This window comes from Lepidochelys kempii, chromosome 13, assembly GCF_965140285.1.
Source record: "Lepidochelys kempii isolate rLepKem1 chromosome 13, rLepKem1.hap1, whole genome shotgun sequence".
Classification (NCBI taxonomy): domain Eukaryota; kingdom Metazoa; phylum Chordata; order Testudines; family Cheloniidae; genus Lepidochelys; species Lepidochelys kempii.
This window is the reverse complement of record NC_136392.1, coordinates 31,732,568-31,758,768: the sequence shown is the minus strand read 5'-3', so window position 1 is coordinate 31,758,768 and position 26,201 is coordinate 31,732,568. Positions and strand designations below refer to the sequence as shown.

General features: G+C 43.0%; 1 protein-coding gene across 15 annotated transcripts in view; it reads right to left on the bottom strand.

Moving 5' to 3' along the window:
* Positions 1-26,201, bottom strand: part of MMP24 (matrix metallopeptidase 24) — a 162,585-nt gene that overhangs the window by 92,403 nt on the left and 43,981 nt on the right. For all 15 annotated transcript variants that reach the window (XM_073310031.2, XM_073310032.2, XM_073310043.2 and 12 more), the window contains 2 exons: positions 10,969-11,085; positions 5,543-5,847 (listed from right to left, as the gene is read on the bottom strand). In XM_073310031.2, the coding sequence (XP_073166132.1) occupies positions 5,543-5,847; positions 10,969-11,085 (422 nt within the window). The remainder of the gene's footprint in view (positions 1-5,542; positions 5,848-10,968; positions 11,086-26,201) is intronic.

Sequence of the window (26,201 nt, the reverse complement as noted above, 5' to 3'; positions counted from 1 at the left end):
AGTTCTCTGATCAGCAGCGTAAGGACGCAAGCACACCTACAGTGGTGCACCCACAGGGACACTACTCAAAGAAAATCGTGAGATTCCACCTCAAGGCTTGAACTGGATTAACTCAAGAGTAATCAGAAAGGGGACAGAGGGCAGTAGTCCTATAACTGCAACACTAACACTAATAATGCGGAAACAATCAATAATAAAAATGTAAGCTAAATATGATTAAACAACTATATTTTGGTTTGAGCGCAATGCACTCTGGTTGTAGTATGTTGCCATCAAAATAAGGAAAAACAGCAGCCCATAAAACAGCTTAACACTGGAAAATGCTAACCCACCCTGGTGTTAGGGATTTTCTACTGTGTGCCTCTTCACTTCAGTCTTTTTAACTTGCCAAATACAATTCTTAATTATATTGTCACTTTTCAGTGTGAATGGGAAGGGCTGACACCAAGTTAAACACATGATAAAATAACAATATGAACAATGTATATTTCCCTCCGGTTTTATAACTCTAAAGCCTCATGTTACACAATATGGAATGGTGACTATGAAGGAAAATAATCAGTCACTTTTGATGGCCTAGGTTGGCTCATACTACTGAGAAGAAGGCTTGATTGTCATGTCAGAGGGTAAAGAATATATAGGGCACCCCAATATTCACAGTCATGGTCTGAGAAAACATGGAAGCATTTCTATGTGGATTTTTACTGGCTCTTTTGAGGGACTCATGTTCTGAATGGACATAAATGCTTAGCCATAGTGGCCAGAAACTGGAATCTGTCTGACAGCCCCTACACCTAACATGTGAACTATCCAGAAACTGTATTAAACGTTTAGCTAGCTAATTAATTCAAATGGACCACAGTTTTTGTGTCCTGTGAGAAAAACCAAAGAAGTCTTGTGTTCTTCACATGGAATGTCATCTATTCAGAAATGACTAATTCTTTCTTTACTGAATTTGAAACACAGTTTGCACTCTTACTGAAAGGTTTCAGAGTAGCAGCCGTGTTAGTCTGTATCCGCAAAAAGAAAAGGAGTACTTGTGGCACCTTAGAGACTAACAAATTTATTTGAGCATAAGCTTTCGTGAGCTACAGCTCACTTCATCGGATGCATAAAGTGGAAAGTACAGTGAGGAGATTTTATATACACACAGACCATGAAAAAATACACATTGTAAGGAGAGTGATCACTTAAGATGAGATGTACAAACACTTACAAGATCTCTATCAAGCATTCTTACAGCTACAATACCCACCTGCTGAAGTGAAGAAACAGATTGACAGAGCCAGAAGAGTACCCAGAAGTCACCTACTACAGGACAGGCCCAACAAAGAAAATAACAGAACGCCACTAGCCATCACCTTCAGCCCTCAACTAAAACCTCTCCAACGCATTATCAAGGATCTACAACCTATCCTGAAGGACGACCCAACACTCTCACAAATCTTGGGAGACAGGCCAGTCCTTCCCTACAGACAGCCCCCAACCTGAAGCAAATACTCACCGGCAACCACACACCACACAACAAAAACACTAACCCAGGAACCTATCCTTGCAACAAAGCCCGTTGCCAACTGTGTCCACATATCTATTCAGGAGACACCATCATAGGGCCTAATCACATCAGCCACACTATCAGAGGCTCGTTCACCTGCACATCTACCAATGTGATATATGCTATCATGTGCCAGCAATGCCCCTCTGCCATGTACATTGGGGAAACTGGACAGTCTCTACGTAGAAGAATAAATGGACACAAATCAGATATCAAGAATTATAACATTCATAAACCAGTCGGAGAACACTTCAATCTCTCTGGTCACTCAATTTCTGATCTCAAAGTGACTATCCTTCACCAAAAAGACTTTGAAAACAGACTGCAGTGAGAGACTGCTGAATTGGAATTAATTTGCAAATTGGATACAATTAACTTAGGCTTGAATAGAGACTGGGAGTGGTTGAGTCATTATATTAAGTAAAACTATTTCCCCTTGTTTATTCCTCCCCCAGCCCCCCAAGAACCCCACTGTTCCTCAGACGTTCTTGTTAACTCCTGGAAATGTGCTGGAAATGGCCCACCTTGATTATCACTTCAAAAGGTTTTCTCTCCCCCCACCCCACTCTCCTGCTGGTAATAGCTCATCTTAAGTGATCACTCTCCTTACAATGTGTATTTTTTCATGGACTGTGTATATATAAAATCTCCTCACTGTACTTTCCACTTTATGCATCCGATGAAGTGAGCTGTAGCTCACGAAAGCTTATGCTCAAATAAATTGGTAAGTCTCTAAGGTGCCACAAGTACTCCTACTCTTACTGAAGAGTCCCCCACATTTCTTCTGGTTGGACAACAATTGCATGTTACTGTCAACTTGTTAAAACTGTTGAGGGTGAGACAGGTGAAAAGCAAAAAAACTACAGGTACGCCAGCCAAAAACAGTTGTTAAACCAGGCTCATGGGCACTAGCTTAACAATACTGCATGGACTAAATGGGTTCCTCCTGTAGTCAGTGTTAAGAAAGAATCAATATCATACACAGGTTTCAGAGTGGCAGCCGTGTTAGTTTGTATCAGCAAAAATAAAGAGGAGTACTTGTGGCACCTTAGAGACTAACAAATTTATTTGAGCATAAGCTTTCATGGGCTAAAACCCACTTCATCGGATGCATGCAGTGGAAAATACAGTAGGAAGATATATATATACTGTGACAAAGTTCCTGCTCTACCTTGCTGGGTCTTGTGCTTATTGGCGGATTTGCTTGCCTTGGAGCTTCACGGCAGCTCTCAGTTTGGCCGTTTTTCTGAACCCACAGTCCAGGTCGACTCCTCCTGTGTCTGACCAGGAGTTGGGAGGATTTGGGGGGAACCCGGGCCTGCCCTCTACTCCGGGTTCCAGCCCAGGGCCCTGTGGAATGCAGCTGTCTAGAGTGCCTCCTGGAACAGCTGTGTGACAGCTACAACTCCCTGGGCTACTCCCTCATGGCCTCCTCCCAACACCTTCTTTATCCTCACCATAGGACCTTCCTCCTGGTGTCTGATAATGCTTGTACACCTCAGTACTCCAACAGTCCGCGTTCTCACTCTCAGCTCCTAGTGCCTCTTGCTCCCAGCTCCTCACACGCACACCACAAACTGAAGTGAGCTCTTTTTTAAAACCCAGGTGCCCTGATTAGCCTTTCTTAATTGATTCTAGCAGCTTCTTGATTGGCTGCAGGTGTTCTAATCAGCCTGTCTGTCTTAATTGTCTCCAGAAGGTTCCTGATTGTTCTGGAACCTTCCCTGCTACCTTACCCAGGGAAAGGGGACCTACTTAGCCTGGGGCTAATATATCTGCCTTCTATTACTCTCCTATAGCCATCTGGCCCGACCCTGTCACAATAGACAGAGAACGTGAAAAAATGGGTGTTGCCATATACACTATAACGAGAGTGATCAATTAAGGTGAGTTATTATCAGCAGGATAAGGTTTTTTTCTCCTGCTGATAATAGCTCACCTTAATTGATCACTCTCATTATAGCGTGTGTGGCAACACCCATTTTTTCATGTTCTCTGTGTATATCTATATCTTCCTACTGTATTTTCCACTGAATGCATCCGACGAAGTGGGTTTTAGCCCACAAAAGCTTATGCTCAAATAAATGTATTAGTCTCTAAGGTGCCACAAGTACTCCTCGTTCTTTTTGCTAATATCATATACAGAGAATAGTCTCACATGCCAGAAATATTTTGGTGAGCATTTAAGCAGGACCTACAATGCCAATTTCAGTGCCCTGCACTGCTGATGTCATTCAGTGAATAACAGTTTTGCAAACACCAATGCTTCACGGTAAGTTTCAGATAGTTTGCCTGAGTTTTCTATAGAGTTGTGTTAAAAAACATTCCCATCAGGGGTAGAATGTCTTAGATATTAATAGTCTATGTAGCTCTGCTTTTTATTGAGTAGCCCACTTTATCTGTCTGTCTTAAGAGTTTCAAAAATTATAAAATTGGCAGCAGCTATTCTAAAATCTTTCCTTTTTTATGTAGAAAAGCACAATATAGAAAGAGAGCTTTGTTACTGACCTACTGCTGGTGGGGTTGTTGTTTTTTTGGTGAGTCTATTTCAGTTCCAAAATGAACAGCCAACCCTGCCATCAGGATGGAGACAACACTAATTACAAAGAACACGCTTTAGGAAACAAATCTAGAAGCAAAGGGTAGTAATACCCCAGCTGAAGGACATCATCTACAATGAATGTTCCATTCTATGCATCTGATGAAGTGGGCTGTAGCCCAGGAAAGCTTATGCTCTAATAAATTTGTTAGTCTCTAAGGTGCCACAAGTACTCCTGTTCTTTCAATGAAAGGGATAACATTCAGCCACATGGGGAGAAAGCCCCTACCAAAGTGAAACTGCTTCAAACTCTGGCAACAGCACTTATGAAGAAAACATACTGAAAGAGAGAGCCTACAGTGAGGGGGAATACCAACTGAGTGACACAATAAGGGAGGAACAGACTACCCTTCAAAGGTGAACAGAGCCTGCACTGAGGGGGCATTACACCTTAACTCAGGCACTTTGATACTATGGTGATGACCCTTCACAGAACTCCAAATTCCTAGTATTAAACATGTTTCCTTTAAGCTACAATGTTCTAATAGTGTTTAAAATTAACTAATCTTTATTTACAAGCATAACTTTATCTTGACAATGCATTTTTTTCTAGGAATTGTTCTGAATCCATGATCTTCTCCATGCACATGGATCTGTAATTGGAGTCTTATGTATCATTTAGCGTTCAGTTAAAATAGCTTAACACTCTTTTTCAACTTGTGAAAGACCCATGCTCCCACTGAAGAAAAGGTCTGAAAATAAAAAAAGCAAGTGTTTGGGGTTATTGGAAGGGAAGATAAAACCCAAAAGCTCACAAAATGTCTTCACTGTTTAATACTCAAAAGACAGTTTTCCTTATTCCCAACAAGCATCTTTAAACTAGCCAACAAACCCTCTCTTCTGGCCTGAAACTCAACATGGGAAATTTCAGGCCAAAATAATATTTGGGAAATTAGAAATTAAGTAAAAAATTATGAAACTTACAACTGAAACCTTTTTCTGCTTTCTTACCTCTGAACTCCCTGCTGAGCAACTGCATCACTGTCTTTGCTGAGCACACTCAGCATCTCAGTCGGCTTGGGATAGGGATGCCAACTTTGCCTCTCTTTCTTCAGCACTCATACCACCTTCCTCCCCTAAGGGACAATCATCTCTGCAGAGATAGTGGCCCAAATCTTCAAAGACCTGCACAGCTAAGTATACACACATTTTTGCTCACTCCTAAATACATTCATTCATGTGCATATAGGTGAGAAGGTGCATAAACCTCTAATATGTGCACACACATCAGGGACTTGTGCATTTAAGAGGGAGTGCATTTCTTTTTAACTGGGGCCAATCTCTGGAAAAAGAGGGCTCCACTAACCTGCCATTTCCCCCACTAAAAGCCTATTGTTGAGTTTACATTCAGCTTGTTCTTGTTTTATACATTTGACCTGCAATCTTACCATCATGATTAGAATTTCCCAAAGTCCACGGCTCATCTGAATCGAAGTGAGTATCTCCTCCTATTCCTGGTCCAGGAAAGTAAGCATGGGCTAGGAATCCACCTTCTCCATCAAATGGAGAACTGTCTCCATGGAAACCAGAAGCAAAAAATATCATAATATCTGCTTCCTTCCTGTCACTTTTAACTTCATGATAAGGGACCTCTTCAAAGGTTAGTGGCGTCACTCTCTGCCAAACATCAAATGCCTGACGAATGGCTCTCCTTGTATCAAGCTCTCCAACCTTGGGGGTGTGGTTGTGAACACTGTGTAAATGAGAAGAGAAGGATTGATTAAAGGCACACATCCTATTCAAGTCTTCCTATTACAACAGCTAGCAATTCTTGCACATAGGTAAAACTGAATAGGGTCTCCATTTCTGCAGGCAAATAACTGTGCCTGCAACTATCTGCACCTGCAGTTTAGGTCAGTTTTAGCCCGCATCCAAAGCCCACTGAAGCTAACGGGAATCCCTCCTTGACTTCAGTGGATGTTGCGTCAGGCCCTGAATGCCTGATTACATTCACAAATTAGGGACTTAGATGTATAATTTGAAAGTGCAAATTATTGCAGGTAAATTTATGTGTCTGCTATTAACCTGCAAAAATGTAGGCAAGTGTATAAGAAACTGGCCCTTAAATTCTTTCTAAGCAGCATACCCATGACTATATTACTGAGCCTGACTGATCTCCTTTACTCATAGTAGTTCAAATGAAACCCATGAGACTCCTTGAGTGAGTAAAAACTCACCAGTGTGACACAGCTGCCAAATTTTGTGCAATTCCATGTGTGACATTTTATGAAAAATATTTCATGAACTAATTTGTTTATTTACAAATAACTTGTATATAATCCCAAACTTCATTTTTAAAAATGCTCCGGATTTAGTGCTGGCAAAAGGTGCCAGCTTGTGAACCCTGGAAAATGTAGTCCTCAGTTTGCGTGCAGGGCAACAACAGTGCAAGCTTTCCAGATACTGTACCGCCAGGCCTGCTTCTCAGAGGCACAGGGGCAGTTAAGTCTCCATGGCTTCTCTGCTGAGTCTGCCAACTAGCACCAAGTGCAGTGGTGAACAACTCCCCTGGGAGAGGCTGCATTCAAAATGGTGACCTACCTATGCAAGGCTCTGTAGCTCAATGTCTCGAGGCATCTACCCCTTAAATAAATGCTAATTTAAGATGGGGGTCATATATATGTATAATATACAAAAAATTCTCAAGATACTATCAAGGCTGTCAAATAAAGCTTTGATTACTCTGAAAATGCCAGTATTATGTACACTTGTATAACCTGTTCAGCCCCTTGGCATGTGGATTAAGTTGCAGTCTTTACTGACACGATCATACACTATGTTTTCTTCCCCCATGGGACAGCAGCAAAGTCTGAACCCAAGACTTTCAGAGCTATAGAAAAGGCCTCAGCCACTCAAGCTATAGGAATAACGAGAAGCAGAAGCACACTGTTATCCTTTATATGAGCAAGTCCCTAAAGGGGGCATAATATACCGTTTCCCAATGAGTTCTATTCCTGACTCTGGGAGCAGGCTGTGCTCCAGTGGTTAGAACAATGGATCCAGACATTACAGCTTACCACATGATTTTTCACTCTCATTCTGCAAGGCAGCAGAACAAATCTGATAAGGTAATTTTAGAGACTCGTACTCTGGGCCCAACTTAGCTTGAGCTGTGCAGCTTTTGAGTTAGCTTATCTATGAAATAAATGCATACTGATTGACTCCCCTAAGGTAGGGTTATAAAGTCTGGGGTGGGTGGGAGACCGTGGCTGATGGTTTAGCTGAGGCCCCCGAGGCCGACGTGAGCCCTTGTGAGGGCTGTGGGAACCCCCAAGGGTACCGGGGGCCAGCCACTGGCCCTAGAGCATGATGCAGTGGGCGGTGCCGCCTTTAGAGTGGGTATCCCCAGTGCAGGGCCATGCCTGCTGATGTGGACTCCTGTTCGGTACTGGAGTCCAGAGAAGAGGGATCGTGTCTGGGAGACCAGGATGGTACCAATCGTTCGTCCTGGTTGTGACGATGCTGATCCCGGTGCTGCAACAGGGATCTGTCCGAGTGTGATGAGTCCCTGTGCCTTAAGCGATGCCAGTCCATTGAGCAGGAGCAGGAGCGAGTTGGCCATCAAGGTGGGGAGCGACCAATAACAAGGCTCTTGGGACCACTGGCTTGTGTCCCTGGAGCAGTGCCACACACTCGAGGAGTGGCTAGGTCAGTCCTGGTATCGGGGCTACAGGGATGGGCACACCTCCAAGGGCCTGCGCCAAGTCACCGGCGATCTGCGTCTCAAGCCCTGCGAGCGGTGCCCCAAGTCCAAAGACCAGTGAAGGCTCCTTCAGCCCAGCCTCCCTATGTCTGAGGCCTGGCAGTTCTGCGCGGGCAAGCACTGGCAGGACACTCACTGAGGAGGAGAGCGATGCCACACAGATGGCGACTGCTGGAAAGGTCCCATGGCACACTAAGATATCCTGTGTCGCCTGCAGGGCCTCGGACGTCGATGGCATGTCCAGGTGCTGGAGGACCGCGTCGCTCTCCGGGGTGCCAGGCACGTCTCAGGATGGGCTAACCCACTCGACCTGAGCTGGAGCTCGACTCCCGTACGGAGGTGAAGAGCTGCCCTTCATGGGTCCTTGCTCCCCTCTGGCCCCCTCCTTCCCTTTACAGGATGTCAGAGATTGTCCCCTCCCGGCCATTCTTTGCTTCCTGGCTGGTGCTGGGGAGCGGGAATCAGCGTCGGTCCGAAGACGGCACCGGCAGAGTGCTCCAGACCAATGCCGCGATACTAGGAGTAGAGTCCGATCCGGATGGCTCCGGTGTTGGTGCTAGTGCAGATTCCATAAGGAGCACCCGGAGATGTATGTCTCGCTCCTTCTTTGTCCGAGGTTTCAACCCCTTGCAGATCTGACACTTGTCACTGATATGGGTCTCGCCCAGGCACCTCAGACAGCTACTATGAGGATTGCCGATGGGCATCGGTTTTTTGCAGCAATCACAGGGTTTGAAGCCTCGGGATCAGGGCATGCCCCATCCCTACGCTGAGTCCTGTCCAGGACTAACTAACTAACTAACTAACTACACTAAGGGAAACTACTAACAACTTTTAACTATTTACAGAGAAAAGTTCGTCTCAACGGATTCAGAACGAGAAGGCTTGCCAAAGCAAGAGATGTTCCAGCACCATCACTGGTGGTAGGAAGGAACCGAGGGTGGTGGGAGCCAGCGGCGCCCCTTATACCGCACCATATGGGCGCCACTCCAGAGGGCACCAGAGCCAGTCTCCTGTGGATACCACTGAGGGAAAAATTTCCGGCACTGGTGCATGTGGCAAGCACACACACCTACAATGGAATGGACACGAGCAAGCACTCGAAGAAGAACCACTCTTGCCAAAGTCTCTAATGACCTCTTCCTGGCCAAAACTCAAAATCAGTGCTACATCCTCATTCTACTTGACCTGTCAGCTGCCTTTCATACAGTTGCCCATGCTTTTCTTCTGGAAATCTTGTCCTCCCTTGGTTTCTATGACTCCACCCTCTGCTGTTCTCCTCTTACCTCTCTAATCACTCCTTCAGTGCATCATTCAGGGGATCCTCCTCATCCTCCCTCCAGCTTTCTGTGAAGGCTCTTCATGGCTCTTTCCTTGGTCCTCTTCTCTTCTCCTACTACACCTTATCTCTGGGTAATCACATCAGTAAATACAAATTCAACAAGCATGTCTATGCTCAGGGATTAAAAATCTACATCTTTATTCCTCCTTCGGTCCAAAAATTAAAATCTCAGCCTGTCTCTCCAACATCTCCTCGTGGATGTCTAGCCATCAGCTCAAACTCAACATGACTAGCTCTTAATCTTCACTCCAAATCCTGGATCCAATGGACACTGTATTCCAGGAACGCTCTCACTAATGCTGCATACAATAGCAATATGCCCTCCCTACTACTACTTGACACTCCCCTGCTTACACATCCAAGAATCCCATTAGCAGGCGGAGTCGACGGGGGAGCATTAGCAATCGACCTACCACAGTGAAGACACTGAAGTAGATACACATAGCTGAAGTTGCGTAACTTAGATCGATCCTCCCCAGTGTAGACCAGGCCTTAGCTACAGCATTTCACTGGGACCTCATGTTCAATTGGTTTCTACCATGATTCCTAAGTCCTTTTCCAAGTCACTGCTTTCCAGGATATAGTTCCCCATCCTTAAGAGTTGGTATGGGAACCCCCATTTTTTCATGTTCTCTGTGTGTGTATATATATATCTTCCTACTGTATTTTCCACTGCATGCATCTGATGAAGTGGGCTTTAGTCCATGAAAGCTTATGCTCAAATAAATTGGTTAGTCTCCAAAGTGCCACAAGTACTCCTCATTCTTTTTGCTGATACAGACTAACACAGCTACCACTCTGCATCCTGTAAGTGTGACTTATATTCTTTGTTCCTAGATAGAGGACCTTGCATCTGACTGTATTAAAATACTCTGTCTGATCTGTCTTTATCATTATTTACCATTCCACCAATTTTTCTGCCATCTGCAAACTTTACCAGCAACAAGTTTCATGCCAAGAACAGATGCCTGCAGGACTTGATTAGAAGCATCTCCTTTGGATGATAATTCACCATTAACAATTACTAGATATTTTTCTATAGTTCCATTATCATGAAGTTACCCAATATAGATAATTTTAGAAATGTTTTCACTAAGTTTGTGTAGCCTGTAAAAAGTAAAAGTTAGACTGAAACTCCTTTCAGCTAAATCCAATTATTTCAATACTTCACTTAGTTTTAATACAAATGTCATAAAATGTTTGCAGAAAATTCCTGGCAGAGTCCATTGTGACTCTGGACTTGATACATACTTGGAATATTAGATATATAAAAATAAGAAATTTGTTTATTATTTTATAGTGGCAAAACATTTTTGAGTGCTTTACAGAACAAAAAGAAAAGACATCCATTTGTAATATTCAGTATGACCTCTGGAAAACTGTCACTAAAACGCATTCAGGGTTTAAATGACATAATCAAAAAGCAGGTAGGGAACAAATAATTGTTAGGTAGTACTTTTGATTATGTCATTTAAGACAAGGGCCAGATTTACAAAGGCACCTAAAGATTCTGATAGGCACTTACTGAGATGTCCAAAAGAATTTAAGCAGGTTTGGCACCTAACTAATGGGACCTAAATACCTTTGAAAATCTGGTCCTAAACGCCTACAATTTTGAAAATGGGATTTAGACTCCTAAGTCACTTAGGCACTTTTGAAAAAAAATACTTTCCATGTTTTTCTAAAGTTCAGCAGGCCATATGTATTTTCACAGTTCAATATAAAATCTACATCAAACTAATCTTCACCTTAGAAAAATTAGAATATACCTGTATGTTATATGCTTCTGCCTCCATTTTTGTCCAGTTAACGCATATCGCTTATTCCTTCGGCTATGGCTTATATGGGGATGATCAGGAACCCCACATCGAGGCTTCTTCATCCATCTAAAAAAAAGTCCAAAATAACCCACAGGTGAAAAGGTGTTAAATCTGGGAAACAAGTTAGATGTGATTTTTACTGTTCGTTAAAATTGGTTTGGCTCTCGGTTTAGTCTGAACCAAGGTTTACAAGAAAAAGGAGAATGACCTTGTCCTGCAAAATATAAGGAGTGTACTAAACAGAATGTTTTAAGATAAATCAAGGCCATTTGCACCTTTCCCCAAAAGACAAAAAAGTCTCGTTAAAAACTCTTATCCACGCTAAGTAAATCAGTGTATTGCAGGAAAATGGAAAAGAGATAAGAGTTAGTTCTGGGAAGTCAGATGGCAAATGGATTTTGAAAAGAGACAGGAAAAGATTCCTAGAAGCAGAAGGAGACAGAAGGGGGAAAAAAGAAGGGAAATAGGATGTGAGTGAGAGGGTGAGGCTGAAAGTTACTGATGTAAGTCCACCAATGGGAGTAGTCAAGAATGTTCAGGGTGAAAAGCCTACGCTGGAAGTTATTCCCATTGGACCTCGTTCAACAGAAGCTGAGGACTGATAGTTCAGTATTTTAGTCACACACACACAACACAGACACACACTCTCTCTCTCTCTCTCTCTTTCTTTCCCCCTCCCCAGTGACAGAAAGGCATACCTATATCCCTGAGGGTATGTCTGCACTGCATCTGTGGCCAAGCCTCTCAGCCTCGGTCCACAGACTTCCTTAGTGGGACTTTCACTAGCATGCTAAAAATATCAATGTAGACATTGCTTTGAGGCTGCGACTTGAGTTGGAGCTTGGTGTCTCAAGCTTCCGCAACATCTACACAGCTATTTTTCGCACAGTAGCATGATCCCTATACATGAGTCTGTCCACACAGTCTGGAAGGCTTGCTCCCAGAAGAAGCATAGACATACCCTCAAATAGTTGTTTAGAAGAGCTGAGGGTATCCACCAATTCTTGCAAAGTCCACGGACTGAATCACAGATTCATAGATTCAAGGACCAAAAGAGAACATTGTGATCATCTAGTCTGACCTCCCGAATAACACAGGCCATAGAACGTCCACAAAATAATTCATAGAGCAGCGCTTTTAGAAGAACGTCCAGTCTTGATTTAAAAATGGTCAGTGACAGAGAATTCACATGACCCTTAGTAAATTGGTTAACTATTCTCATTGTTAAAAATGTATGCCTTATTTCCAGTCTGAATTTGTCTAGCTACAGTTTCCAGGTATGCAATAGTGTTATACCTGTGTTAGATTGAAGAGCAGATTATTAAATATTTGTTTCCCATGTAGGTATGTATAGACTGTAATCAAGTCACTCCTTAACCTTCTCTTTGTTAAGCTAAATAGATTGAGTCTATCCTATAAAAGCATGTTTTCTAATTCTTCAATCATTCTTGTGGTTCTTCTCTGAACCCTCTCCAACTTTTCAACATCCTTCTTGAATGGTGGATCCCAGAACTGGACACAGTATTCCAGCAGCAGTCGCACCAGTGCCAAATACAGAGTTAAAATAACTTCTCTCCACATCCTTGAAATTCCCATTTATGCATCCAAAGAATGCATTAGTCCGTTTGGCACAGCATGGAACTGGGAACTCATGTTCAGCTGACTATCCACCACAACACCCAAATCTTTTTCAGAGTCCCCCATCCTATAAATATGGCCTACATTTTTTATTCCTACATGTATACATTAATATTTAGCTGTATTAAAATATATACTGTTTGCTTGCTCCCAATTTACTAAGTGACCCAGATTGCTCTCTATTAATGATCTGTCCACTGCATTATTTACCACTCCCCCAGTTTTTGTGACAACTGTGAAGTTTATCCGTGATGATTTTATGCTTTCTTCCAGGTCATTGTCAAAATGTTAAATATGAAGGGACAAGATTAGATCCCTGAAGGACCTCATTGGGAACACATCCGTTCGATGATTTACAATTTACAGTTACATTTTGAGATCATCAGTTAGCCAGATTTGAATCAGTTTAATATGTGCCATGTTAATTTTATATCATTCTAGTTTTTTAATCAAAACATTGCGTGGTACGAAGTCAAACTTAGACTTACAGAAGTCTAAGTATTTTACGTCAACATTGTTACCTTTATCAAACACACTTGTAATCTCATCAAAAAAAGATAGCAAGTTTGTTTGACAGGATCCATTTCCATAAACGCTTTTGAATTGTCATTAATTATATTAGCGTCCTTTAATGCTTTATAAATGAAGTCCCATGGGAAAAGCTGTATACCTTGTCCCTGAGATCAGTCCATAGGAAAATAGCTGATGCAAGCCAGATATAGGTAGTGAGGTATTCTGTCCTACATTTCCAGCCAGCTGCCTCGTCTTGTACCTGGGGCCACACCTGGACAAACACTAAGGCCTGGTCTATACTACATAGTTAGTGCTATGGTGCAAGGCAGGTTACATCAACCTAGTTGTGCATGTGTCTACAATTAAATTGGTCTCCCACCACTTGTAAGCCCCCCTCTTATGTAGACATAGTAACATCACCTCCACCAGCAGCATAGAGCCACATCTGATGTACTTAAGACAATGCAGTGTGAGTGCTGACACCGCCTTACTTATGTTGACCCAAAGTTGATATATTTTAAAAAGAAAAGATTGCACGTTTACTTATACAGATTGCTTAGTTTATAAAAAACACTTTCAGAGAAGAAATGAATTAACTGAATAAACTGCATTGCATAAGCAGCCTATTGCTGAATCAACATGCAATTACCATTGACAACATATGTTCAATTCCTCAAGGGTTCAGCCACCTAAATTCTACTATCCTGTCAATTATTAACAGCATGGAAAAGAATTATGTTTCACTGACAGTTGCCTATGTGGCCTATGGGAATAAAGTAATTGAAATCATCAAGCAAAGCTTATTACAATTAAAATTACAAGATGGGCCATGAATACGGGACCACACAGCCATTTTAAAACAAATACAGGAGCAAGGAGTAAATAATATTGCGCCAGTGTTTTTACAATTTGCTAAATTTGATAAGGTTTCAAGTTTGGATCATAACAACAGTAAAAGCCTTCACATCATTAATGGCCATCCCAAGGTGAATGCAAAATCCAGTCAGAGTGTACTATACCAACAGTGTGGAAACTTAGGTAAATGATACTTATGTACAGCACTATCCCACTGTGCGCCTAGTAACTAAAACTGGCTTAAAAATTAATCAGGCTTGTTGTACAAAACGTAATGGATAGCTGTGTAAATCCTATGCTACAATTAATAGCAACAACACAATAAGAGGCTGCGCCTGATTGGTACAAAATGAGTTCGTCAATAAGGTAGTAAAAATACAAAATGTGGTATGTGCTCTGAAATTTTTCTATACATGAAAACATTTGTCCTGAAATCAATACAGAATTTTGCGTGCAAGTCACTAGCACAATCCAAATCAGAACCCATGCCTTTTGGCCAACTGGTCAGCTCTGCTATTAAAATTATTATTCCTCCTGGCAACCTACAATATTTATTAATTAAATTGTTTCCCCCAGTAAAGCAACTACAATTAAACATACATAATTTAATGGCAAAAAACAAAAATAGCTCATCTTATCCAACAACAAATAAAAGAAGTAGAAAGTGTGCAAAAAATGGTGAAAACACCTTGGTAAGCAATCCCAAAAAATGTTACTCCACACCCAATAGTCCAAACACTTAGTGTAATAGTAATAAAAATACAAGCCATAACAGTAATTGCACTAATAAAAATGTGTTGCTACATGTAACATCAAACCAAAAAAGCTAAATTACACCAACTCAAAAAAACAAACTAGCTATCAACACTGCCATAGTAATAAATAATCATTATAAAAATAATCAAGTGCTTATCAACGTTTTAAATGTAATTGTTTGTACTAATATAGCTTGTAAGGGCTATTAAATACTTGTATACCTAAATACTCTGAAGTATGTTAAACCAAATGCATCCTATAAAATATTTAAGGTACAAACATATACACATATGCATATTATTATATATGCATTTACATCTATGAATGCATACCAACTATCAACATTATTCATATATCATTATTTATCACAAATTATATAGGGCATATATTTGGTATTTAACTATTTAAGGAAATAATTATATAATCCCTCATACATATTAGTATATATACACCTATACTATTCTATAAGGTATAAACGCGATACATTTATAATCCTAACCAAAGCCCATCTCATCAATCGCCAACTAAATAAAAAGGCCTCCTTATGCCACACAAAAGTTATCACAGCACAACTCTACACCCCACGCCTCAGTCATGGTCCCGGGCCTAACATTCCCAGGTCCACTATAAAAAACGAATAACAATTAAAAAATAAAATCTGTCCATCAGTCGTACAAAAAATGTGTAAGCTAAAAAACAAATGGGGCATAAATGTATAATTAAAAAAGTAAGGTGGCCAAATAACAATATTTAAACCCACTGGGTCATATTTAGTCCATGCATTATGCTTTTCTGAAACAATGGGTAAACATCCTCCCCATAAAAAGACAAAAAGTTGGGGGATGTAGTAGGAAGAGAGCCTGAAATATGAGCCCTTGTGTTAGAGACCTGGAATAAGGCCTGAGTTAAAGTAGTGGGCAAGCTTCGCTGATATAAAGCAAAGTTAGCAAAAGTCAGGCGGTGAGCAGAATTCAGGCTTTGCCTGTTTGTAAGTTCACAGAATATGGCAGAAACACACATTCCTAAGAAGAGCTAGGCAGAAAGTATTCACGCAAACACATTCCAGAAGAGTGGTACCAGAACATCCTGATATCAGGGATGGTACAAAAACATTCCCCAAGAAAAACAGGAACACACTGACCCCTTGTGACAGGGCGTGCATGCTCCGCACTGGGACTGCAGGGGTTAATTCCTCTCTTTGGGCCAAGGAGGCCACGCTCCCTCGACCTTGCTGGGCATGTTCCGGCTGGAGGCCAGGTATAAAAGGGAGCAGCTCAGTTCATTTGTGGCTGACTGCCGGAGGGGAAGGAGGTGTGTTGCGGACTCCTGTTAAAGGACTGCCAAAACTTCACGACATGGAGGGCAGACAGATGGCAGTGACCTACGACCCCAAGGCTCCAGACGCCAAAGAGGGAGGAGACACCGGGGAACCATGAGACCACAAGCTGCAGAGAAACGGGTAGGAAGTAACCCAGGGAGGTTTGCAGGGAGGTGGTTGGAGACCTGGAGACTAGCTCTGCGTGTTGGAGCCAGATCCCCGAAGAGCTGGTGGCAGGCAACCCCGCCACTGACAGAGCCCTGGGTTGGGACTCAGTGGAGAGGGAGGGTCCGGGTTCCCCTATCCTGGCCACCGCCCACCCTGGGGTGACAGCCTGCCTCACCACTCTACTGACTCCGACCACTAGGTCGCATAGCCCTGATTGCGAGAGCCGCTCTACTCACTCTGGCTGCTAGGCCACACAGCCCTGATGGAGAGAACAGGTGGACTGACTTTGGCTGTTAGGCCACGTTACTCCAATACCCAGAGAGGTCGCGCAGACTTGCCCACGGGCCTCTAATAACCCATGTCCCACCCCAAAAGGGGTCAGGGGGACAGGGAGTACATGACCCACGACACCCCTCCTAAAAGATAAGGTCAGGATGACAGTAATAAATAATCTTTTTCTAGTCAAATCAACATGTACAAAGAGATGGGTAATAACTAGCCACGTCAAGGGGCAGTACCTAACTATGTCAGAGGGGCAGCAACTTGTTTGTATCAGGGTATAAAGAGGTATCTCTGAAAGAGTGTCTTGGTCCAGCAAAGGAGGGGGATGAAAAGTCCTGCCATTCACTGAGCTGCATCCATTGTCACGGGCATACATGTCTTAATATCCTCATAAAGTCTGCCAGGTGCTGTTACCGTGATTTGTTCACAATAAACCTGGCCTGGTGCTTTCATACCTTAACAGACCTTAACAGAGATCTGCTGTGCTGGCTGTCTGCGCAGAGCAGGGGTAGCACACAGGGAGAACACACACACGCAGCCGAACATCTAACAACAGGCAGATTTGGTTTTCTGCAAGTAGAACCCTAAGGTGCGTCTGATGTGCAGGAGAGAAGCCCTGCATGCCAGGCAGACCCAGTAGATTGATGTGCAGTCTGGCCTCACATGGGGTCCAGGTACAGTGTGATGGTTCAGGTCAGTACCCCAACCCACAAGGGATTCACCTGTTACAATGGTGGCACTGGGGGAAGAAGTGACGAAGGGGACGTGATGTGGGTTCAACCACCAGATAAGAGAGGTGATGACCCTGGTGGGAATAGTATCACTGGTGTTAATGTGATCCTTGTCTGAGGAGTAGACCGACTACAGCCAGGCCTGTAGGCAGCGCAGATGAAGACTGTGAATGGGGTCACATAAGTGCATAAGGCCATGTGACCTAGAAGGGTAAAGGCATATCCTGACCATAGTCCTTCTTCTGTGAGTAATCTGTGCTATCAGATTGCTCATTAGCTGAAATCTTTCCAGGGGGAAGAACACTTGCTGCACTGGAGTCCAGTGTCACTCTGGTAAAGTTTACTGTCTGTGTGGGTGGATGTTAAAAAAGACTTTTCTTTTTTTATGCAGATACCCAGCTCTGCTAGAAGATGGAGCAGAAACAAAGTTGCTGACCTGACCTCTTGGCTGGAGCAACCTACTAGGAACCAATCATCAACATATGGGAAAATTGTGTAACCCCTGACATCTCATTTGGGCTGCCACCACCGAGACGACCTTTGTGAATACTCTGGGTGATGTTGCTAGTCCAAAGGGAAGGACTCTGAACTGGAAATGTCCCTGATCCACTGGAAACCAAAGGAACTTTCTGTGGTACGGATGAATATCTATATGGAAATAAGAATCCTTCATATCAAGAGACACAAACCAGATCCCCTCCTATAGGGAGGGAATTACTAATGTTAGTGCAACCATCCTGAATTTTGACTTTCGAATACAGATTTTTAGTTATCAAAGATCCAGAATGGATCTCCACCCTCCCTCTTTTTGGGGGGCTAAGAAATAAGGGAAATAGAACTCTCTCTCCCTTGCTACTGAATTGTCACTCATTCTATTGCCTCTTGTAGGAGGAGGGGGTCTGCTTCCTGTTGAAGAATCACCTCCTGAGAGTGGTCCCTGAAGGGGGACCGGGAAGAGGATTTGTGGCGAGGGAGGGAGCAAAACGCTATAGATTATCCTTGATGGATAATTTCTAACTGTCTGTCATGATAGAGTCCAAATTGTAGGCAAAAAGTGAGAGGCAGCCCCCAAAGATATGGGAGGTTACAGGTGGATGGCATCAATACTTGTGGGCTGATCTCGACCAAAGCGTCAAAAGTCCCTTCATGGGTGGCTGGGAATGGGTAGAGGTCATGGAAGCAGAAGGTCCTGAAAATCGAGGCCTCTGAATCCTCGGTCATTTACATGGGGGCTCAGCTGGATAAAGATGGTAGAATGTCTGTAAAGGGGGGTGGCCTTGGCTTACACACCTGCCTCTGGTGCTTTCTCCTCAGGGTCGGGGTGTAAATTTCCAGGGAGTGTAGATTTGACTTTGAGTCTTTCAACAGTGTAGGGATTCATTTTTTAATCTTGTTGAACAAATTTGCCTACAATTATCCAGCAGAGATGGTGAGGATGGAGCCCATGATCAGTGGGGACTCCAGTTAAGTCCATCAAGTACCTGCAATTAAGTCCTCAAGTACCTACATTCTTGAGGTACTGAAGGAGTATGGGTATTGATGTGATGGTCACTCTTGAAGCAGACGGTACTGAAGGTTTGGATCACTCCTCCAGGGAGGTGGACACTTCAATTTATGTGGTACTGAGGAACCTGTCAAGGGGTACCGGAGCTAGGGTTGTGTCCAATGCTATGGGTCCCAAGGAATATCTCTCCTTGCTCTCTTTGACATACCCAGACAGTAGCAAAGTTCCCTTGCTCTTAGAAGAGCTATGGGGTTTCCTGGCTCCACGAGTACCTGAGGAACCTGTAGCCTGTATGATACTGGGCAGAGAAGTCAATAATTCTAAGACCATCAACCCAGTGGGGGATGAATGTCTTTTAACAGCAGACACATAAGAACACACAAATGGCCACACTGGGTCAGACCAAGGGTCTGTCTATCTCTCTCTTCTGGCAGTGGCCAGTACCATATATTTCAGAGGGAACAAAGGCCAACAAGGAAATTATTCAGTGAACCATCTCTGTTATCCAGTCCAAGCTTCTGGTAGTCAGATGTTTAGGGTCACCCAGAGCATGGGGCTGTGTCCCTGACCATCTTGGCTAACAGCCAAGATGGGCCTCTCCTCCATGAACTTACCTAACTCTTTTTAAAAGTCAGTTATAGGTTTGACACTGACAACATCCCTGTCATAAAAATAAAGGGAAGGGTAACCACCTTTCTGTATACAGTGCTATAAAATCCCTCCTGGCCAGAGGCAAAACCCTCTCACCTGTAAAAGCTAAGATAATCTCACTGGCACCTGACCCAAAATGATCAATGGAGGAACAAGATACTTTCAAATCTGGAGTGGGAGGGAACAAAGGGTTCATCTGTCTGTGTGATGCTTTTGCCGGGAACAGATCAGGAATGCAGCCTTACAACTCCTGTTAAGTTAGTAAGTAATCTAGCTAGAACATGTGTTAGGTTTCCTTTTGTTTAATGGCTGGTAAAATAAGCTGTGCTGGATGGAATTTATATTCCTGTTTTTGTGTCTTTTTGTAACTTAAGGTTTTGCATAGAGGGATTCTCTATGTTTTGAATCTGATTACCCTGTAAGGTATTTACCATCCTGATTTTACAGAGGTGATTCTTTTACCTTTTCTTTAATTAAAATTCTTCTTTTAAGAACATGATTGATTTTTCATTCTTCTTAAAATCCAAGGGTTTGGGTCTGTGTTCACCTGTAAAAATTGGTGAGGATTCTTATCAAGCCTTCCCCAGGAAAGGGGGTGTAGGGCTTGGGGGGATATTTTGCGGGAAGACGTCTCCAAGTGGGCTCTTTCCCTGTTCTTTGTTTAAAACGCTTGGTGGTGGCAGCATACAGTTCAAGGACAAGGCAAAGTTTGTACCTTGGGGAAGTTTTTAACCTAAGCTGGTAAGAATAATGTAGGGGGTCTTTCATGCAGGTTCCCAGATCTGTATCCTAGAGTTCAGAGTGGGGAAGGAACCTTGACAATCCCCTTGCAACAAGTTCCACAGGTTGACTGTGTGTTCTGTGAAGAAGTACTCTAATCTTTGTTTTAAATCAGCTGCCTATTAAACTCATTGGGAACCCCTGGTTCTTGTGTCATGTGAAGGGGTAAATAACACTTTCCTATTCACTTTCTCCACACAAGTCATGATTTTAGACCTCTATCACATTGCCCCTTAGCTGTCTCTTTTATAAGATGAATAGTCCCAGTCTTTTTAATCTCTTCTCACATAGAAGCTGTTCCATACCCCAATCATTTTTGTTGCCCTTCTCTGTACCTTTTCCAATTCCAATATATCTTTTTTCAGATGGGGTGACCAGAAGTGCACACAATATTCAAGGTTTGGGTGTACCACAGATTTATATAGTAGCATTATGATCCTTGCTGTCTTCTTATCTATCCCTTTCCTAATGTTTCCTAACATTCTGTTAGCTTTTTTGTCTGAGCTGCACATTGAGCAGATGTTTTCAGAGAACTATCCATGATGACTCTAAGATCTCCTTCTTGAGTGGAAACAGCTAATTTAGAATCCATAATTATATATGTGTAGTTGGGATTATTTTTTCCAATGTGAGTTACTTAGCACTTATCAACAGTGACTTTCATCTGCCATTTTGTTGCCAATTAATTTAGTTTTGTGAGTTCCCACAGTAACTCTTTGCAGTCAGCTTTGGACTTAACTATCTTGAGTAATTTTGTATCATTTGCACCTTTGCCATCTCACTGTTCACCCCTTTTTCCAAATCATTACATATATGTTGAACAGTACATGTCCCAGTACAGATCCTTGGAGGTTCTCACTATTTACCTATTTCTATTGTGAAAACTGACCATTTACTCCTACCCTTTGTTTCCTGTCTCTTAACCAGTTATTGATCCATGAGAGGACCTTCTCTCTTATCCCATGACAGCTTACTTTGCTTAAGAGCCTTTGGTGTGGGACCTTGTCAAGGGCTTTCTGAAAGTCCAAGTACACTATATCAACTGGATCACACCTTCAAAGAATACTAATGGACTGATTAAGCATGAATGCCCCTTACAAAAGCTGTGTTGACTCTTCCCCAACATATTGTGTTCATCTACACGTCCGATAATTCTGTTCTTTACTAGAGTTTCAACCAATTTGCCTGGTACTGAAGTTAGGCTTCCCAGCCTGTAACTGCCAGCATCACTTGTGGAGCCTTTTTTTAAAAACTTGGCATTATGCTAGTGTAGCAGGGTAGCCACCCCGCTCTGGCACTGAAAGGGTTAAAGCCTGCTCTGGGAGAGGGCTGGAGCTGTGAGAAAAGGCTAGGCTGATTGGGAAGGCAGCCACAGCTGGCCCTGAAAAAGGCCAGTGAGCCAGGAGCTGGGAGGAGTCTCTCTCTCGCTGTAGAGAGAGAAGGACCTGGCTGCCTGGGATCTCAGCAGGGTAGCTAGAGGAGCTGGGGAGCTCCAGCCTGGAAAACCCTCAGGCTGCAGGCCTTGCTAAAGGTCAGGAAAGGTACTGGGGCTACAGAGGGGTAGCCTGGGAATAGGCAGAGGTAGCTGGTCCAACCCCCCTTGCCAATGATGAGTGGTTTACAGACTGCAATCTGCCCCAGTGAGTGGGGGCTAGATGGTGACTGGCAGTAGCCACTGAGGCAAGGGGGGGATAGAGGATTGGGGGTTCCCCCTGGGTGCGGAGACAGAGATTGTGGGTTACTGCTGGGGCAGAACCCTGGGGTAAAGGGCACCAGGGACCGGGAGGGACACCGGGCCAGCGGCAGGCGAGACACTGGCCTGCAGAGGGCGCTCTGAAGGCTGGAAAGAGCTAATTCCCAAGACTACCAGCAGGAGGCACCACATTGGTGAGTCATCGCCTTGCTACAACTAGCTATCCTCCAGTCATCTGGTACAGAGGTTGATTTAATTAATAGGTTACATACCACAGTTAGTAGTTCTGCAATTGCATATCTGAGCTCCTTCAGAACTCTTAGGAGAATACCATTTGGTCCTGGTGACTTACCATTTGTTCCAAAAGCTCCTCTATTAACACCTCAATCTGGGAAAGTGTCTTAGATTTGTCACCAAAAAGGAATGGTTCAGGTGTGGGAATCTCCATCACATTCTCCCCAGTGAAGGCTGATGCAAAAAATTTATGCAGCTACTCTTCAACAGCCTTGTCTTCACTGAGTGCTCCTTTAGCACCTTCATTGTCCAGCGGCCTCACTGATTTTTTGGCAGGCTTCCTGATTCTGATGTACTTTAAAAAATTGTTGTTAATTTTTGTGTCTTTTGCTATTTGCTGTTCAAATTCTTTTTTGGACTGCTTAATTATACTTTTACACTTGACTTGCCAGAGTTTATGCTCCTTCCTATTTTTCTCAGTAGGATTTGACTTTCAAGAACCACACGTCACCCAATAAAATTAATAGGCAGCAGGTTTAAAACACACAAAAGGAAGTACTTCTTCACACAACAAACACTCAACCTGTGTAACTCAATGTGCATGGGGATGTTGTAACAGCCAAAAGTGTAACTGGGTACAAAAACTAATTAGATTAGTTAATAGAGGATAGGTCTATTAATGGCTATTAGCCAAGATGGTCAGTGATACAAACCCATGCTCTGGGTGTCCGTAAACCTCAGATTATCAGAGGGTGGGACTGGATGACAGGGGATGGACTACTTGATAAATGTCCTGTTTTGTTCATTCCCTCTGAAGCATCTGGCATTGGCCACTGTCAGAAGACAGGATTCTGGGCTAGATGGACCGACCACTGGTTTGACTCAGTATGGCCATTCTTATGTTCTTAATATTTACAGGATGCCTTTTTGCCTCTAACATTGACATTGTTCCAAATATTAGCTTTCAACTTTTTATGAATTAGTATAACAACATCCCCTGACTTCAGAATTAAAGCAACTAGAAACTGGGAGGCCTACCCAATCTCTATTCAGTTTACAAGCTTCAAGTTCTGTCAAATTAGCTTAGTCTTAGCACCTGGAGGAGAGGAAGGTGATCAGAAACAGTCAACATGGATTCACCAAGGGCAAGCCATGCCTGACCAAACTGATTGCCTTCTATGATGAGATAACTGGCTCTGTGGATATGGAGAAAGCAGTGGATTTGATATATCTTGACTTTAGCAAAGCTTTTGATATGGTCTCCCACAGTATTCTTGCCAGCAAGTTAAAAAAGTATGGATTAGATGAATGGACTATAAGGTGGACAGAAAGCTAGCTAGATCGTCGGGCTCACCGGGTAATGATCAATGGCTCCATGTCTAGCTGGCAGCCGGTACCAAGCAGAGTGCCTCAGGGGTCGGTCCTGGGGCCGGTTTTGTTCAACACCTTCATTAATGATCTGAATGATGGGATGGATTGCACCCTCAGCAAGGTCACAGATGACCCTAAGCTGGAGGGAGAGGTAGATATGCTGGAGGGTAGGGATAAGGTCCAGAGTGACCTAGACAAATTGGAGGATTGGGCTAAAAGAAATCTGATGAGGTTCAAGAAGGACAAGTGCAGAGTCCTGCACTTTAGGACGGAAGAATCCCATGCAGTGCTACAGATTGGGGACCAACTGGCTAAGCGGCAGTTCTGCAGAAAAGGACCTGGGGATTACTGTAGATGAGAAGCTGGCTGAGTCAACCGCGTGCCCTTGTTACCAAGAAGGCTAACGGCATATTGGGCTGCATTAGTAGGAGCATTGCCAGCAGATCAAGGGAAGTGATTATTCCCCTCTATTCGGAACTGGTGAGGCCACACCTTGAGTATTGCATCCAGTTTTGGGCTTCCCACTACAGAAAGGATGTGGACAAATTAGAGAGCCCAGCGGAGGGCAGCAAAAATTATTAGGGGGCTGGGGCACATGACTTACAAGGAGCAGCTGAGGGAATTGGGCTTATTTAGTCTGCAGAAGAGAAGAGTGAGGGGGGATTTGATAGCAGCCTTCAACTACCTGAACGGGGGTTCCAAAGAAGATGGAGCTAGGCTGTTCTCAGTGATGACAGAACAAGGAGCAACAGTCTCAAGTTGCAGTGGGGGAGGTCTAGGTTGGATAGTAGGAAAAACTATTTCACTAGGAGGGTAGTGAAGCACTGGAATGAGTTACCTAAGGAAGTGGTGGAATCTCCATCCTTAGAGGTTTTTAAGGTCCGACTTGACAAAGCCCTGCCTGGGACGACATAGTTGGGGTTGGTCCTGCTTTGAGCACAGAGCTGGATTAGATGACCTTCTGAGATCTCTTCCAACCCTAATTGTCTATGATTCTAAGAAATGTGTTTCCTGGATCATAGCAGGGCCAATATTCTCTTTTCTAAGCATCAAGTATATATTTTTTCTTACAATAAGGTTATTAAAACCCTTTATATTCCAGGAGTCGCATTCAATTATCAGAGCCAACAGTGTCAAAATATAACAGATAAAATATAAAGTCACTTTGTGAATAAATTAGAAATTGGAAGTTTTCCTGAGCAGCATACAATCCTTGTGTATCTAAGTAACAAAAGTTATATAGTCTAGCTGTAGGGTATCACGTCCTGGAAGTTTCCAGGACAGGAGAGTAATGGGAGAGGAGCTGAAAGAGGAATTAAATAAGTGATAAAACAAAATGGAAAAGGATTTTGGAGAGAGAAATACACATTCGTACCATACAATCAAAATGATGATAAATCTGTTTAAAACAGTCCAAAAATATACACTTGACACCAGAGGGTGGGGAGGGCAGGAATGGCCAAATTGGATGAAACTTTGAGGTTCTCTGAGGCCCCAAACATTACAACTAAAGTAACCACCTATCACCTAGAACCTTGACACATTAATCCATAAGAAAACACCATCTGATAAAGTAATGATAAAAAAATAATTACTAATCAAATGACTAATTTTACATCAATGCTAATTTCCCATTTTTTAAGGCAATAGGAAGTTAATTGATGATAACCGTTTAACCCTTCAAGCCCAATATAAGGGGGGGGGATAAAATTAACATATCAATGTCTATTTTTGCCCATCAAGTCATTTAGAGGAGCCATATCAGATCTCAGAGACCAATACATAAATTCCACATACTCAGATCATTCCACAGATGTCTCCTCTTGTGAGGGAGGAGTTTGCAGATTCTTGCCATATTTTTCTTGCCATTCTTAATATGGAGCATTGCTGCATATTTACCTCAAGTCCAACTTCCTTGCCAATTGTTTTGCTTTGTTAAAAGCTGCCCTCATTGCAACCACATCATGAGCATGATCTTGAAAGAACAGTATTTTAATTGCTTGGTTCTCCCCCTTCCTATTTTTCCTCTGGATTTCTGCAATATAAGCTACTGAGTGGTAAACTTCAGGAACATCACAATCAATGCTCTAGCCCAACCTCCTGCAGATGGCTTAGGGGCAAGGGCCCAGTGTGCCCTTCTATATCAAAACAAAAATCTACCAGCAGATCCAACAACTTAGCAGTTTAGGGACAAATTCAGTAAATTTGCGTTTCTCTGTTTCTTCAGGGACACCCTCAGCCTGATCTTAAACTGTTGTGAGAGGCTTTCTAGATCAATTAGCTTAGTCTTAATACTCTTGATATCATTGCAGTTCTTCAAATCACAGGTTGTGTTCTCTTTTCCACTTCAGAAGTTCTGTGTCTAATTCACGCATCCGTCTTGCAGTGCACTCTGAATCTCAGTCATGGTGGTCTGAGGGTGGAAACTGTATCATAGAATCATAGAATATCAGGGTTGGAAGGGACCTCAGGAGGTCATCTAGTCCAACCCCCTGCTCAAAAGCAGGACCAATCCCTAACGCATTCCAGTGTTTCACCACCCTCCTAGTGAAAAAGTTTTCCTAATATCCAACCTAAACCTCCCCCACTGCAACTTGAGACCATTACTCCTTGTTCTGTCACCTGCTACCACTGAGAACAGTCTAGAGCCATCCTCTTTGGAACCCCCTCTCAGGTAGTTGAAAGCAG